This window comes from Arabidopsis lyrata (genome assembly GCF_000004255.2).
Source record: "Arabidopsis lyrata subsp. lyrata unplaced genomic scaffold ARALYscaffold_1, whole genome shotgun sequence".
NCBI classification, from domain to species: domain Eukaryota; kingdom Viridiplantae; phylum Streptophyta; class Magnoliopsida; order Brassicales; family Brassicaceae; genus Arabidopsis; species Arabidopsis lyrata.
In genome coordinates this window covers 3,115,191-3,129,336 of record NW_003302555.1, presented here as the reverse complement: position 1 = coordinate 3,129,336, position 14,146 = coordinate 3,115,191, and the positions used below count along the sequence as shown (strand labels likewise).

Sequence of the window (14,146 nt, the reverse complement as noted above, 5' to 3'; positions counted from 1 at the left end):
TAAGCCTATCAATGTGAGAAGCACTTGATGCAACCCATATATTGAGATTAACGGGCCTTAGCTGGGCCACTCGCTTCTTATCATGAAAGTTCGTGGCCACTCCCTTAGCTGGGTCAATCTCTTGGACGAAAGAAGAAGTTTTCTTCTCTTCTCTTTGAAAAGAAAGATCTGGAGAGGATGATTTCGTCGTACCGATCAAGTTTTCCTATGGAATAAACATTTGACATATGTTCGTGGATAAAGAAGTACAATTCTAATTAGAAAAAGACAAAAGTTGTACCTTTTTGTTGACGAAAGAAAAAGTTAAGACCTTTAATTCCCACTTATGATGATTGATATTGTTGATGACTCTTTCATTCTTGTTTACTCTTCCAAAGTCTTTAATACAACAATATCATTAATACAAGTGGCTTTGTTCATAGAAAAAAAAGTCCAACTTCATCATCCAATAGAAGATAATTAGGTTCTGAAGATAACAATAATAAACAGAGAAAAAAAAAAAGAAATTCCATCATTCATCAAAATCTTCTCAATGGAAACAGCAAAGCGTAGAACGATGTCAACAATCGTCTCCAAGCTCAGCTCTGTCTCTGAGCAAACCAGAGCCGCTGCTTTAGCTGAGCTTAGACTCATCTCCAAACAAGATCCTGATAGCCGTCTTATCATCGCCGACGCCGGAGCTATTCCGTACCTCGCTGAGACTCTTTACTCTTCCTCTCACTCTTCTCAGGAAAACGCCGCCGCGACTCTCCTCAACCTCTCAATCACCTCTCGCGAACCCCTAATGTCTTCACGCGGCTTACTCGACGCGCTTTCTCACGCGCTTCGCCATCACGACACCACCACTTCCCCCGCCGCGGTTCAATCCTCCGCCGCCACGATTTACAGCCTTTTGATCACCGAAGAGTCTTACCGACCTATCATCGGATCTAAGCGCGATATCATCTTCTCCCTCATTCACATCATCAGATATGCAGATTCGCATCCTCGTTCGATCAAAGACTCGCTCAAGGCACTCTTCGCCATCGCTCTCTATCCGATGAATCGATCGACGATGATTTCACTCGGCGCGATTCCTGCTCTGTTTTCGCTGATCGTGAAGGATTCACGGAGCGGGATTGTGGAAGATGCGACGGCGGTTATGGCGCAAGTCGCTGGGTGCGAAGAGAGCGAGGAAGGGATGAGGAGAGTTTCAGGAGCTAACGTTCTCGCGGATCTGTTAGATCCTTGCACTGGATCGAGCCTACGGATCAAAGAGAACGCCGTTGGTGCGCTTCTGAATCTGGCGAGATGCGGAGGCGATGCAGCGAGGTCTGAAGTTGCCGCGGCGGTTGCGTCTGGTGCTGATGAAGGAGCCATGGAAGGGATCGTGTACGTAGCCGAGAATGGTAGTGTGAAAGGAAGGAAGAAAGCGGTTGATCTGTTGAAGCTCGTTGTCTCCGGCAATGGCGGCGGCGATTCACGTTTTGATTATTTGCTCAATGAAAATCCAAATAGCAGAAGCAGCTGATTGTTTGACTAATCCATTCATTGATTCAAACACTTCATATTATACATATATCTATTGTTATTGTACACTTTGAACATACTTTGTTTTGTAGAAATGAATCAATCAATCAAACACATAACTCGTTACAAATCAAATTCTATTGTACATGTTTTCATCAAATGGTGAGTTCAAGAATTTGGTTTTTACAGCTTTTCTTGTTCTTCCTCGAGCAATAGTGAGCGTAAAATCGCATCGCAAATGCCATCATAGTGTATGATCAGATGTCCGCCTTGCGGGATTTCGTGGTAGTTAATCAAAGGTTGTTTCTGCAGAATGCATCTTTGAAGTTGAAATGGAACAACTTTGTCTTCCTTACCATGCCAGATGTGAATATAGCTCTCTTTACTAATGCTTAGGTCTGCGGGTTCGAAGTCCCATTGCCCGAAACAAGCCATGATATCGTCCCTTAGAGTATCGAAAACATTTCTTTCCAGTAGCGAATCCTATATATAATTATGTCCGGATTGGTCAAACACTACAAATTGCAATACAAGTTGGATCGACAAAACTAGGAGTGACCTTAGTAAGCATGGGAAATCCGGTTGTTCGCTTGAGCACTTCTATGTCGTGGCTGTTGAAGTAGACCGGATTGCTTTCAAGGACTGAACTAGTTGAAGGGAAAAGCTTTTGAATTACCCACCAATGTAACAGTCCAGGTGCATATTTGGATATCCTCAAACCCCATTTGATTATACCTCTCCTATAATCTTTTTTGATTAGCTTCTTAGGAAGCGAGGGCCACCGATAATTAACCACCGGAGCAACAAAAGCCACGCCGGATAGCCTGCAAAGACAACGGAATACTCAATAGTTACTTAACTGTTCACAACTTATCCTTAAGGGGTTTCAGGAATGGTTAAATTGCCTGTACGGTATATGTTTTAGGCAACCCCAAGTAGGGTAAGATCCCATGGAAATTCCAATTAGATAAAACTTAGGTCCTAACTGCAGATGATCTGCAAGTTCTACTATGTCATCAACTTCGCTTTCCAACGAACGTTTCGTGTTTGAATCTGATTCTCCATATCCAGAACGGTCGTAGAATAGCAAGTACACCTTCAGTTCTTCTATCAGCTCCTGAAACACTAAATCCAAGTGAGGTTTTCCCATTCTTTGTTTGTTTTAAGGATAACAAAGATAACATCAGAGGCTTTTAAAACATCCAGACAAGATATAAAGCATTTTTACTTTTGAGGCGGAGAAGTTCATATCTTTGGAGCTTCCAAAGCCATGAACAAGAATGATCTTGTATTTGGCCTTTTCCTTTGGAACTCCTCTTTCTCTGTAAGCTAAGAATCTCCCATCCCGAAGCTTAACTCTATTTGAACTAGCCGAAGAATCCCCCATCTACAGTAATTAACTACAAGAAGACACAGATCCGTTAGTGACTGATTTGTGATACTAGACAATATGAATTTGGGTGTGAAAGTGGCAACAACAAAAAAAAAAAAAGTCTCAGGACAAACCAAAGGAGAAAATAATTGCTTTGAATTTGGGAGGAACACAAAAACGGTATGAATGGTCAAAGGTCTGATCTTTATGTGAACTAGATGATTGATAAAGAAGATGGCTACTTGAAGAAAAAGCAAGTAGCCTCGTTGGTATATTGAATTTGAAGGAATAAAGAATTAAGCAAAATATTCCTCTTCTGATGCTTTTGGATTTAAACCATTCTTCAGATTTGATCCTTTAGTTGTCTTAGTTTACATCTTTGTAAAACTCCAGACGCCACTGCCAAACTCACCTATCTCAGTCTTGTTTCTCCTACAAGTTATGTACATGCATAACTGTTGGTTTTTTGGGGAGGATTTTCGAATATTCCTTATGGATGCCATGTCAAATGACCGGTTTGAATTTGGAAAAGGTCCTACTCTACCCAAATTTCGGATGTTGAAACAAAAAGACTTTGAAAGAATTTGATTTTAAAGTTAATAATTAAAAACCATTATTGTAAAATCCGGACATGGCAATCTCATCTAGTAAATAAATGGACACCAAAGAAACAGAATTGGGTTTAAAACGCAACATTGACCTCGTTTCGCTGGTTAGGCATGAGAATCAATAACCGGAGGTGACCGTCTTGGCATAATTTGACAAGGTTCCTATGTTGTGTGAGGATGGCATTACTGTTGCCTAACAAAACATGAGCTATAACGTAACACTCTCCTTTCTCATTTGCAAATTGCCATTCCCTCATCGTCAAATTGAAATAGTCTTTCCGTGTGGATACAGTTGCTTTCACCTCTATGTACTCTTTCTTACCGCCTCGGTTTTCGATTATCAGGTCGTAAGGTAACCCGGTTTCGCTCTGCTCATTAACCCATCTAACCAGAGCCGTCTTACCGTATTTTGCAACAAAGTATCTGTAAGCGATTTCTTCACCTTTTCTACCTGTCTCTTGCGCCTGTGCAGCCCAAAGTGCCCCGGTGTGAAGCTGATTTCTTATGCTGAAGTCAGTTGAGACAGGATTGTTCCATTCATGAACAAGATTCCCTGACATTAAACCTCTCTTCATATGCATATTAGCTCGTGAACTTGTGCCTGCACGATCATCGTATCCAGCAACCAAGTTTATATCTGTGATCTCAGTCGGTATATGTTCCTCAAGAGCCTCTGTTACAAGCTCCTTCTGAACAACAGGGGAAAAAAATTGAAGTCACTACTCTATTACTGCAAACATCTGCAACGTTATCCTTCCACAAAAGGAAATGAAATGATCAAAGATAAGAAAAACGAAATAAATATTCCCTGAAAGACTGAAACAGATTTCCCACTAAAACAACAATATTAACAATATTTGAAGAAAGACAATGCAGTAATTCTGGAACACTGAGCTAGAAGCTTTTTGCACAAGACTCCGAACCAGGCTAAAAAAAGACAGATGATACAAACTCCATGTCAAATTCAGGTGTCCAAGGAAATAGTGAGGGAAATTTTCATAAATGCAACCAGGTTTCAGTTTCAGACATTCCTTTACAGATATCAAAAAATAGAATCTGAAACCTGAGATCTTGGAAGGTTTTCATTAATTATTTAAGAAGAAAACAGGTGGGGACGAATTGGGGACTGGAGCAAACAAGGGCGCAACCTTTATCCTTTTCAGCCTGCCTCAGTGACATAGTGATGCCCACAAGCAGAATCAAAGAGCAAAGCTGAACTAAGGAAGCTTTTACATTTTCTAACTCAACTCCAAGACTTTGCAACTGGGTGCTAAGTCTCAGCATAAGAGGAGGGAGGCTTGAACCACACCTGAAAAAAATGAGCACAAGAAGGAACAGAAAACCAACAGTTCTAAATTCAGAAATTTCCTCAAAATTTGAAAAGGAGGTATCACAAAAATAGTGAGCCTGTGCTACACAGTGAAAAAATCAATTTCAACTTGGAAAAAAATAACAAAGGGGCAATAAAGCAAAGAAAAGGTAGGCAACTGGAAGAGTGGATTTAAAAAAAAAAAAAAGAAAAAAAAAAGCAAACTGGAATAGTGGAGTAGAAAATAAGTATGGATGTAAATTGGAATAGCAAAGGTGAAACTATCTCACAGCGACATGTAGTAATCCAAAAAATGGAAATGATGACATCGCTTTAGCTCTTTTAATCTGAGCTTGTACTTCGGATCCCCCTAAGTTGTAAAAAGACAACAATTTCTTCACAAACTACAAAAATAAAAGAGTGTTAGAGAATAAAAAACATACAGCCTCACCACTCCTCGCTTAAGATAATTCACTGTCAAATTCAAGCAGAGCGATTTATACCTGATATATAATTCAAACAGTCTCTTGATATACTCAACACAAACTTACCATTGACATGCTTAGCTCTTTACATGTATCCTTCCAAGTTGAAATGAACAATCTCAAAGCTCCTTCAGAAAGTGTGAAATCAGCCTCATTGCCACTGAAAATCTGCTTAGCATCAGAATCATCCGCCAAGTTATGTATCTCTTGTTTCACATGTCCTCTATGTAATTTAGAGGGGTATCTTCTACGCAGTTTGGACAAATCAGATTTTTCATGGCTACGACTTTCAGCCTTCCTTTTTTTATTGGAGCTCACAGGCTGCTTCATCTCTTCTGCAACGGATGGATATGGGCAACTACTGAATTGGTCACAACTATTAACATTTTCGACCTCATAATCAGCACTATCATTGTCCTCCGAGCTCAATGAATTAAATCTTGTATGCTTGCCACAATAATCTTTATCTTGCTGTTGTTTCTTTGATGGGAGGATGTGATACTTCTGATGCAGTCCAGTCAGCAAGATCTTCAATGTTTCGCCTTCTTGTCTCTTCGCGTTTTGAATGAAAGATACATACATCCTATAAAATGCATTAATCACATATAATCAGCTAATGCAGTTTATAACTAGGAATACGTAGAGAACTTAATCTGGTGATCTCTTACAATACCAGATTCGTCGTGAAAAAGTAAACAAGAGAACATATACAATCAATTACTACAATAAAAATAATGAGACCAGATCTCCTGCGGTAACAAATATAGAAACTAAGAACTGGACTGAGATCCATAGCAAGTTTTTGAAAAAATATTAGGAAACAGTGGTATGACATGTATGTGCACAACCCAACTCCACTCAAACGACTATGAGCATGCAGATAAGAGTTATTCCTTTCTACGAAATACACAAATATACAACCAGAACACATCACTGAAATTCCAACCATCAATCCACTACTTGTAACAGACTCTAATTTCTACATAAAAAAAAAAAAAACATCAACAGAGTTAATTCATAGACAAAATATCATACTGATTAAATAAATTGGTGGATTTTTGAAAAGAAAACTATATAACCAGCCTAATATCATCATAATAACTAACTCATAAGCAAGTTAAAATAACCCAAGAAACAATGTCATACCGCAAGCTCTGAATACGGACACCAAGCTTGTCCTTGCTTGTAACTGCTTTTTCCTCAGCAACAAAATCCAGGAATTCATCGAGCTTAACATCGTCCATATCGTAAGTTTTTAGAAAGCTATCAAGAAATGAGATTAACTCCTCACTAGTGATTTGAACTGGGGCAGTAGAACCAGAGATGGATGGAAAATAGAGCAAGACAAGTGGATGTTGCAGCAAAGGTCCCAATCCCAGATCATCAAAACAACCAACGAACTCGTTACGGCATATTGCTACTTCCAAATCATGCAGAGTCACGATTCCTCTAGCGCCAATGAAGCAGTGAATAAAGGCAATGATCTACAAGACATCAAGTAAATAATGCACATAATTACTAAATATTCCAAAGGTATAAATAAAAAGGAATCAACTTTTGCAATAGATAGGCTCTGTTTGGTTTGCAATATAGAAAAGTTTCAAGCTTTACCTTGCCTTCAAGGGCCATGAGTTGGCGAAGCGAAGGAACATCTTGCATTTGTATCCCCAAGGAACGCCAAATATCATCAGCCTGAAGTTGTTCTAAAACTGATTGCGACACTCTAGTCGAAGAAACGTTCTCTCCAGCAGCAATTAGTGATTTACGCGTATTGTTGATGGCCTTATCAATTCGCATGACTTCTACATTAGCGCCACCGCCAAATTGTGGGTGAGTGAAGTTGAGATTCTGCTGAGTCTGGAAATTGTATCTGATGGGTTGTTGCTGGATAATGTAATTGGGAAACACACGAGTCGCTTGAGGAATATATCCTCCGTTTCCGTTGCCGCTTCCACCGTACGCGGAGGCGCGTAGTGACCACGAGCCGTCGCGATTCCCTTGCATTGGTCGGCGCGTAAAAACAAGGAAAAGAAAAGAAGGGTTTTAGATAGAAGAGTGAGTCTCTCTAGCTGATTCGGAGGGTTAGGGTTTAAGGTGAAACACCAGTTTTATTAATTTAGCATCTGTAATAATAAGTTATTTTCAAAATGTTTGTAACTGACAGATGAAAATATAAAAACATATAAATTTTTAACATAATTGTATTTGGTCAACAAAAGGGAAAAAACCCGAAAAATACCTTATCTATTTTTTATTTGGACGTTTAATACCTAACTTTTTTTTATTGGAAGAAAAATACCTTCTTTAATTATAATTGGTCGAAAAATACCTTATTTTTAAATTGTTGGTAGATTCAAACATCTGATTTAACGGTCGTTAACGGACATAACGATATCAGTAAACGACGTTAAATTATAACAGAAAAATAGCCGAAAAATACTCAATCTAATTATTTTTGGAATTTTAATACCCCAACTTTTTGGTTAGAAGAAAAATACCTCATGTAAAATATCTTTGTCTAAAAATACTTCATTTTAAATTATTAGTGGATTCAAGTATGCGACTTAACAATCGTTAACAATATTACAGAAACATTTAACAACGTTAAATATTAACCCTGTCTATATAAATAGATATATACAATTTATTTTCAAAATTTTACAAATATATTGGTGTGATCAAAACTCAATATTACTTCGTTAATACGATCAAAACTCAATCTTTCTCGAACCATTTCTTTCATCTCTCCACTTTTACCTAAATTCTTCTCCACTTCCGCAACTATGCTACTCCACGACCACAAAAATGACAAATCTATCGTCGTCGTCATCTTTGTCACAATCTCTCATTTGTTAGTTGCAGAATCGTTACATTCCATCATCAAAATGATGTATTTAAATTTGCAGAATCTCTCATTTGTTAGTTGCAAAACCCTTCTAACTCCAACGATGCCTTTAGGAATGAAAAATGATGTATTTAAATTTGTAGGAGTGAAGCAAATGATGTATTTAAATTTGTATGTCATTCATTAAAGAAAATAGGAGATCAAAAGAAGTTCTATGAGGGTTAAAAATCATATGTGTTACCATTAGATCAAGTAATATATTTGTAAATGTTTGTATAAATATTGTATATACTAACAATTCAAAAATGAGGTATTTTTAGACAAAAATATATTTAAATGAGGTATTTTTCTTCCAACCAAAAAGTTTGGGTATTAAAAATCAAAAAATAAATAGATGAAGCATTTTTCGGCTATTTGTTTTGTTATAATATAACATCGTTTACTGATACCATAACGTCCGTTAACGACCGTTAAATCAGAGGTTTGAATTTACCAATAATATAAAGATAAAGTATTTTTCGACCAATTATAATTAAAGAAGGTATTTTTCTTCCAACAAAAAAAAGTTAGGTATTAAACGTCCAAATTAAAAATAGATGGGGTATTTTTCGGGTTTTTTCCCGTCAACAAAATGAAAACTGTGCCTTTTTATTTCAGATACAAACTGTGAATAGTACGGTCCTACCAAAAAAAAAAAACTGTGAATAGTACGGAGTATTTTGTTATTGGTGAGTTGTTCAAACCCGGTTCACAAAATACGACCAGAAGGCAGAAGTATACCGTGTTTGAACCAAATGGGACGTGAATCATAATTCTTTAGTGAATGAAAACATACGGTTCAACGATTAGCTATAATACCATTCGGAAAATTTGGGGGGTTGATATTGTTTTAGGCTCCACCACAACATGACACATACATTGAATCAGCTTCTATTTTCGACTTGATGAATACTGACTGGTTCTTTTAAGTATTTTATTCTTCAGGTATTGACTTAATTGCGGTAACCTTTTTATTTTCAAAGAAAAATCTTGTGCTTATAGGTCAAAATTCTACTACCTCTTTCTCTACCAAATCTTACAACTCCTAAAACGGTAAAACCTAGCTCGTATATTATATTTAAAAACTTGAATCTAAATCTATATATATATATATATATATATATATATATATTCAATTTAAACTTTGCTTTATGGAATGAATATTTCTGCAACTAACTAGTATATTATTTCATTGTTTATTTAGCGGTGCAAACCAAAAGCCTCTCCCAAATCCCTCAAATTTCCATGTTAGTTTCGGCATATAGTACACAAATTAACGTAAAGTCGTTACAGTTTTTTGGTTCAACTCCTTCGTGTAGGTCATTTGAGTATTGTGTTTCAGTCTTTCTGACGCTACCGCGTAGATTGGAATGTCTAGTGCGACTGCTTTTTGGATTAATGTTAAGCTTTATTACTTCTGAATGACTGAATGAAAATATTTTCGACAAATTTAAAACGAGACTGAAAAATACGACCAAAGTAGTTTCATACTTTTTGAATTTAGTTTTCTATACCATTTGCAAACATCCGTGTGGTGTGTGGGCTGCCATATCAACTTTAGACCCGTGAACCCAATCATGCATCAAAGAATATAAGTGAACTAAGTTCCAAATATATATGTTGCTGATCGATAAATCATTATCATATACTAATATCTTTAAAATGCAAATCATGGATTAGAGTTCTAGCTAGAAAAGTCTTGCGTATGGAAATAGTGTGTATCTCATCAAATTCGTGTAATCTGCTACTTGGATCATCAAACGTCAATAAAAGTGAACGCGTGATTTTATATCAATTTGCTTTTTATCATTTGTCCCTAAAAAGACGGCTAAAATGATGTTGAAATTGTTGTTTTGATGTAATGATGAATTTTGTCTTCGCCGGTCTATATGCACTTAAAAGACAATTATGACTGTAAAATGATGAAAGGATATCGTATTTGTTGGTGTAAGATGTTACAAAAAAAATAATAATGGGAAAGGAAATGAGGGTAAAGGAGAAAAAAAAGACTATGAGTCTTAGGATTCTCTTTCATTGAAAAGCCTTGTGCTTGTGCGTTTCCTTTTCACTATATGAAGTAAGACCCACCACATTTTTATGAAGAAATTTACACTCTTTTTCCCTTTGATGTAAACACGTAGACACGTGTGATATCTACACTATACGTTTTGGGGTAGGAAAAATAAACAAAACTTTAAAGAAGAAGATTTTGTATTGGAGAAGAAAAAGGACAGAACCTATTTTGACGAACGGCTACGATACACACCAGGTAGGTTGATATATAACCTTTTCCTACTACTAATCTTACTTATCTTCGGGGGACGGAGAGAGAGAAAGACAAAGAGATGAGTTTGATGAATCCTTATAAGAAGGTTTTAAGTTTCGAATCCCCAAGCTTCATTGAATGGCTTAAACCTCCATCTTCTACTTCTTCTCAATCTATCTTATATCGTATGAAGACAAGAGATGCTATATCAAGATCAAATCACCACCAGAGTCAGATGAATATGTTGGAACCACTCAACACGTCTATTCAATGCTTGCCTCTCCTAAACAAGCTCATGGAAAATAAGAGTCGTCAAGCCTTGGATGATATTAAAGAAGAGAATAAGGATGATGTGGTTACTCTCCAAATCGGATTTCCTAAATATCACCGTGGTAGCTCGGATGATGACTCTGATACAACTTTCGATCATCAGAAGAAACCCATCAAGAGAGAGATAATAGAAGATGGTGTGGTGATGATGAAGAAGAGGAGGAAGATGAAGTTTGATGAGGAGATAACTGATTCTGATGTGGAAGTATGTGGGAAGAGGTTTTGGATACCAAGTCCGGCTCAGATTCATGTCGGTCCAATGCAATTTGCTTGCTCTATTTGCAGCAAAACATTCAATAGGTACAATAACATGCAGGTACGTCTTTTCTCTTATCACCTTTATCCTATATGATTTGTTAACTATCTACATTCAGCTACAAATATTGCATAATGTGTTAACCATTGTTACTATATGAATGGGTCATATTATCAAAAAAAAAAAACGTAATCACTATTATTATATCAACTTTACCTTTACCTTCGTCCATTTTCATAGGGTATTATTAATTCATTTATGGTTATTTTCCTATATAAGCAAAAAAAAAGTTAATAAATTCATAATTTTTCTTTTAAAGAAAAACAATTTTCCCTTCAAAGGAAAACTTACAAACAATTTTTTTTTTGTATTAAAAATATATCTTAAATTTTCAACAACACAATAACACATTAACTAACAACATCTTTAGTTTTTGAAAAAGGTAATTAACAACATAAACAAAAAGAAGTGTATGATCATGTATTCCGTAAATGTATTACACTTTGTGTATATACATGTTAAAGTAAACTTTTGATAATTGTTTATATAATTATATGTATGATCATATTTTCATATAAATTAATTCCTTCAATAGATCTTTCACTTCTTTTTGTGAGAAATTTGTTGTATATGTATATGATCATATATTATTGTATATACATACAGAATATTGGAAGTAATTTAATTTTTGTAATTTAAAGATTTTGAACATTGATGACTTAATTATTACGGTTATAATTAATCGCGGTTGGTGTATCATTTTTATTAAATAATAAATTAAGAGAAGGATAATTGCGTATATAACGTCTGGATTAGTTGAGAAATCTTCGAAAATCTTTTGACTTTTTTTCATTGTTTGCCTTGCCTTTTGGTTGAAAAGCCAAAAAAGCAAAAGAATAATCACGGAGTGGGATTTGGTAAAGTATAATTCAACAAGAAACAAAAAAGGGGAGAAAAATTAAAAAAGCAATGATCATACTACTTTTACTGAATATATGCAATCGATAACTTAACCTAATGAAGATTTTGGTAAAAAGCCTTCTAATTAAAGTATCATTGGTTTCTAAGTTTCTATATTTTACATAGGATTCTCTCCTTTACCATTTACTATAAATTTACTTTGGTCCCAACTTTAAGTCTTTAATTCGAAATTAAAATCACTAAACCAATACCTCTTGTTAAATAGAAAACACATTTTTCTTACATCATTTATGGTTTCTTATTAAATTTGTGATTATCTTATACTACGCGGTCAAAAGTTTTGTCAAATCATTTTATATCCGTTCCATTCCCAATTTCTACCGTGATGAATATAAGCACAATTTTATACATTTGTGGATTGATAAGTCTCATCCAATATGAAAATGCACTCTTGACTAGAACAAGCATTCGAGTCCTTGAACATAATGGAACGAGAACTGTCTCACAGCTCATAACTGTCGATTAGTATATCAATAATAGTAATATGATACTCCCTCCGTTTCAAAATATAAGACGCGCGTTTTAACTAAAAGTACGCCGATTAAAAAGATCTACTTTTTAAAAGTTCAGCCAATCATAAAAGATACTGCATAATAAAAATAATTATAAAATATTAAAGTAATATATAATTTGCATAAAAACTTGAAAACGACTTATATTTTGAAATAAAAAAGTTTTTCCAAAACACCTTATATTTTGAAACGGAGAGAGTAATATTCAACAGAAATATCAAAATTGATATAAAATTTTACACAAATAGAGTTCTTATGGTCTAATGAATTTATATATGCAAAACACAGATGCATATGTGGGGACATGGATCTGAGTTCAGAAAAGGGGCTGACTCCTTGAAGGGCACAACACAACCTGCAGCCATTCTGCGGCTGCCATGCTATTGCTGTGCGGAGGGATGCAAGAACAACATCAACCATCCGCGGTCCAAGCCCTTGAAGGATTTCCGTACACTTCAGACACATTACAAACGTAAACATGGCTCCAAGCCCTTTTCTTGCGGCAAATGTGGCAAAGCGTTGGCTGTGAAAGGCGACTGGAGGACCCATGAGAAAAACTGCGGAAAGCTTTGGTATTGTACATGTGGATCAGATTTCAAGCACAAGAGGTCTCTCAAGGACCACATCAGGTCCTTTGGCAGTGGACATTCTCCTCTCCCATCTCTTTCGTTTGACAGTTTTGAGGAGGACACAGAATGTGTCACCACAGAGTGAGAGTGATGTTAGATACACCGGGGAGATTGTGGAATCATCGACTGACTGGTAAGATCCGAATTTTCTAATGTTGCTTCAAAACTATGCACCACAAAAACATCTCAAGTCTACCAAAGAATTTCTATCTTGAAAAGGAAGAAATTCTTTGTTAGACTCGATATCAAAATATAGAAATTTACAACATAAGATGAAGCAACATTTTAAAATTTAGATCTTTTTCTTCGGATACGGTTACGATTAAGTCTACATGAAAGCCGGTGTCGTCCTGTCTATGTTACTTTTTATTTTAGTTTGAGACATGGGTTTGAGTATTTGTGTGCTACGTAATATGCATGTGATATTAGGTTCTTGGTTTGGTAGGGGATTTTTGCTACTAAATAAGTATCCATAAGAAAAAAGGAGGTTTAATTATGCTCACTAACAAAAACTTCTCTTTGTCCGAGGGATGTATTTGTCGGGGAGCATTTTGTGGCTCGTGTAAACCCCTAGTTATCTTAGTGATTCGTAGCAAGTATGATTTCAGACCTATATATTTAGGGTTTCCTTCTTAAATAAGGATGGTTTATCTCTTCAAATTTTGTGAAGCACTTGAATTTTCTGTTTCTCGCATGTATTAGAAGAGAAAATTGGTGTGCTTCACTTCATTGTTGTACGATAACCTTCAATTAAAGACTCTTACTATTGTATCTCTTTTCATTACATATCATGTGATTTCGATCTTCTTCTTGTTACAAAGATTCACGCTTTTGTGTTTTGTATGAATCAACTTACTACTCAAACGTATTAAACTTGCGTGTGGGATTAATCTTTCTAGCAACTATTGAACAAACTCCATTTTTTTTTTGTTGAACTTATAAATTTCACGTTACAACAACAAACAAATTTTATAATATAGCTGCAGGGCCAGTAAAACTTGTTGA

The 14,146-nt window shown here is 35.8% G+C and overlaps 4 protein-coding genes across 4 annotated transcripts; 2 read left to right on the top strand and 2 right to left on the bottom strand.

Moving 5' to 3' along the window:
- Positions 1-372: 372 nt before the first annotated feature.
- LOC110224837 (U-box domain-containing protein 4) lies at positions 373-1,639 on the top strand. Its single transcript, XM_021012266.1, has one exon. The coding sequence runs from the start codon at positions 533-535 to the stop codon at positions 1,508-1,510; it is 978 nt and encodes a 325-aa protein (XP_020867925.1). The 5' UTR covers positions 373-532; the 3' UTR covers positions 1,511-1,639.
- Positions 1,640-1,666: 27 nt separating this feature from the next.
- On the bottom strand, positions 1,667-3,386 carry LOC9325750. Its single transcript, XM_002889640.2, has 5 exons — positions 3,016-3,386; positions 2,738-2,909; positions 2,415-2,626; positions 2,069-2,333; positions 1,667-1,992 (listed from the first exon to the last, which is right to left on the bottom strand). Exons 2-5 carry the CDS (start codon positions 2,894-2,896, stop codon positions 1,693-1,695), a joined length of 936 nt encoding a protein of 311 aa, XP_002889686.1. The 5' UTR covers positions 2,897-2,909; positions 3,016-3,386; the 3' UTR covers positions 1,667-1,692.
- Positions 3,387-3,454: 68 nt separating this feature from the next.
- On the bottom strand, positions 3,455-7,456 carry LOC9328515. Its single transcript, XM_021012265.1, has 5 exons — positions 6,895-7,456; positions 6,430-6,767; positions 5,350-5,866; positions 5,089-5,202; positions 3,455-4,178 (listed from the first exon to the last, which is right to left on the bottom strand). The coding sequence occupies exons 1-5, from the start codon at positions 7,285-7,287 to the stop codon at positions 3,564-3,566; spliced, it is 1,977 nt and encodes a 658-aa protein (XP_020867924.1). The 5' UTR covers positions 7,288-7,456; the 3' UTR covers positions 3,455-3,563.
- A 2,879-nt stretch (positions 7,457-10,335) lies between these two features.
- Positions 10,336-14,005, top strand: LOC9325748 (zinc finger protein WIP3). The gene is made up of 2 exons (XM_002892406.2): positions 10,336-11,079; positions 12,801-14,005. The coding sequence occupies exons 1-2, from the start codon at positions 10,513-10,515 to the stop codon at positions 13,224-13,226; spliced, it is 993 nt and encodes a 330-aa protein (XP_002892452.1). The 5' UTR covers positions 10,336-10,512; the 3' UTR covers positions 13,227-14,005.
- The last annotated feature ends 141 nt before the right edge of the window (positions 14,006-14,146 follow it).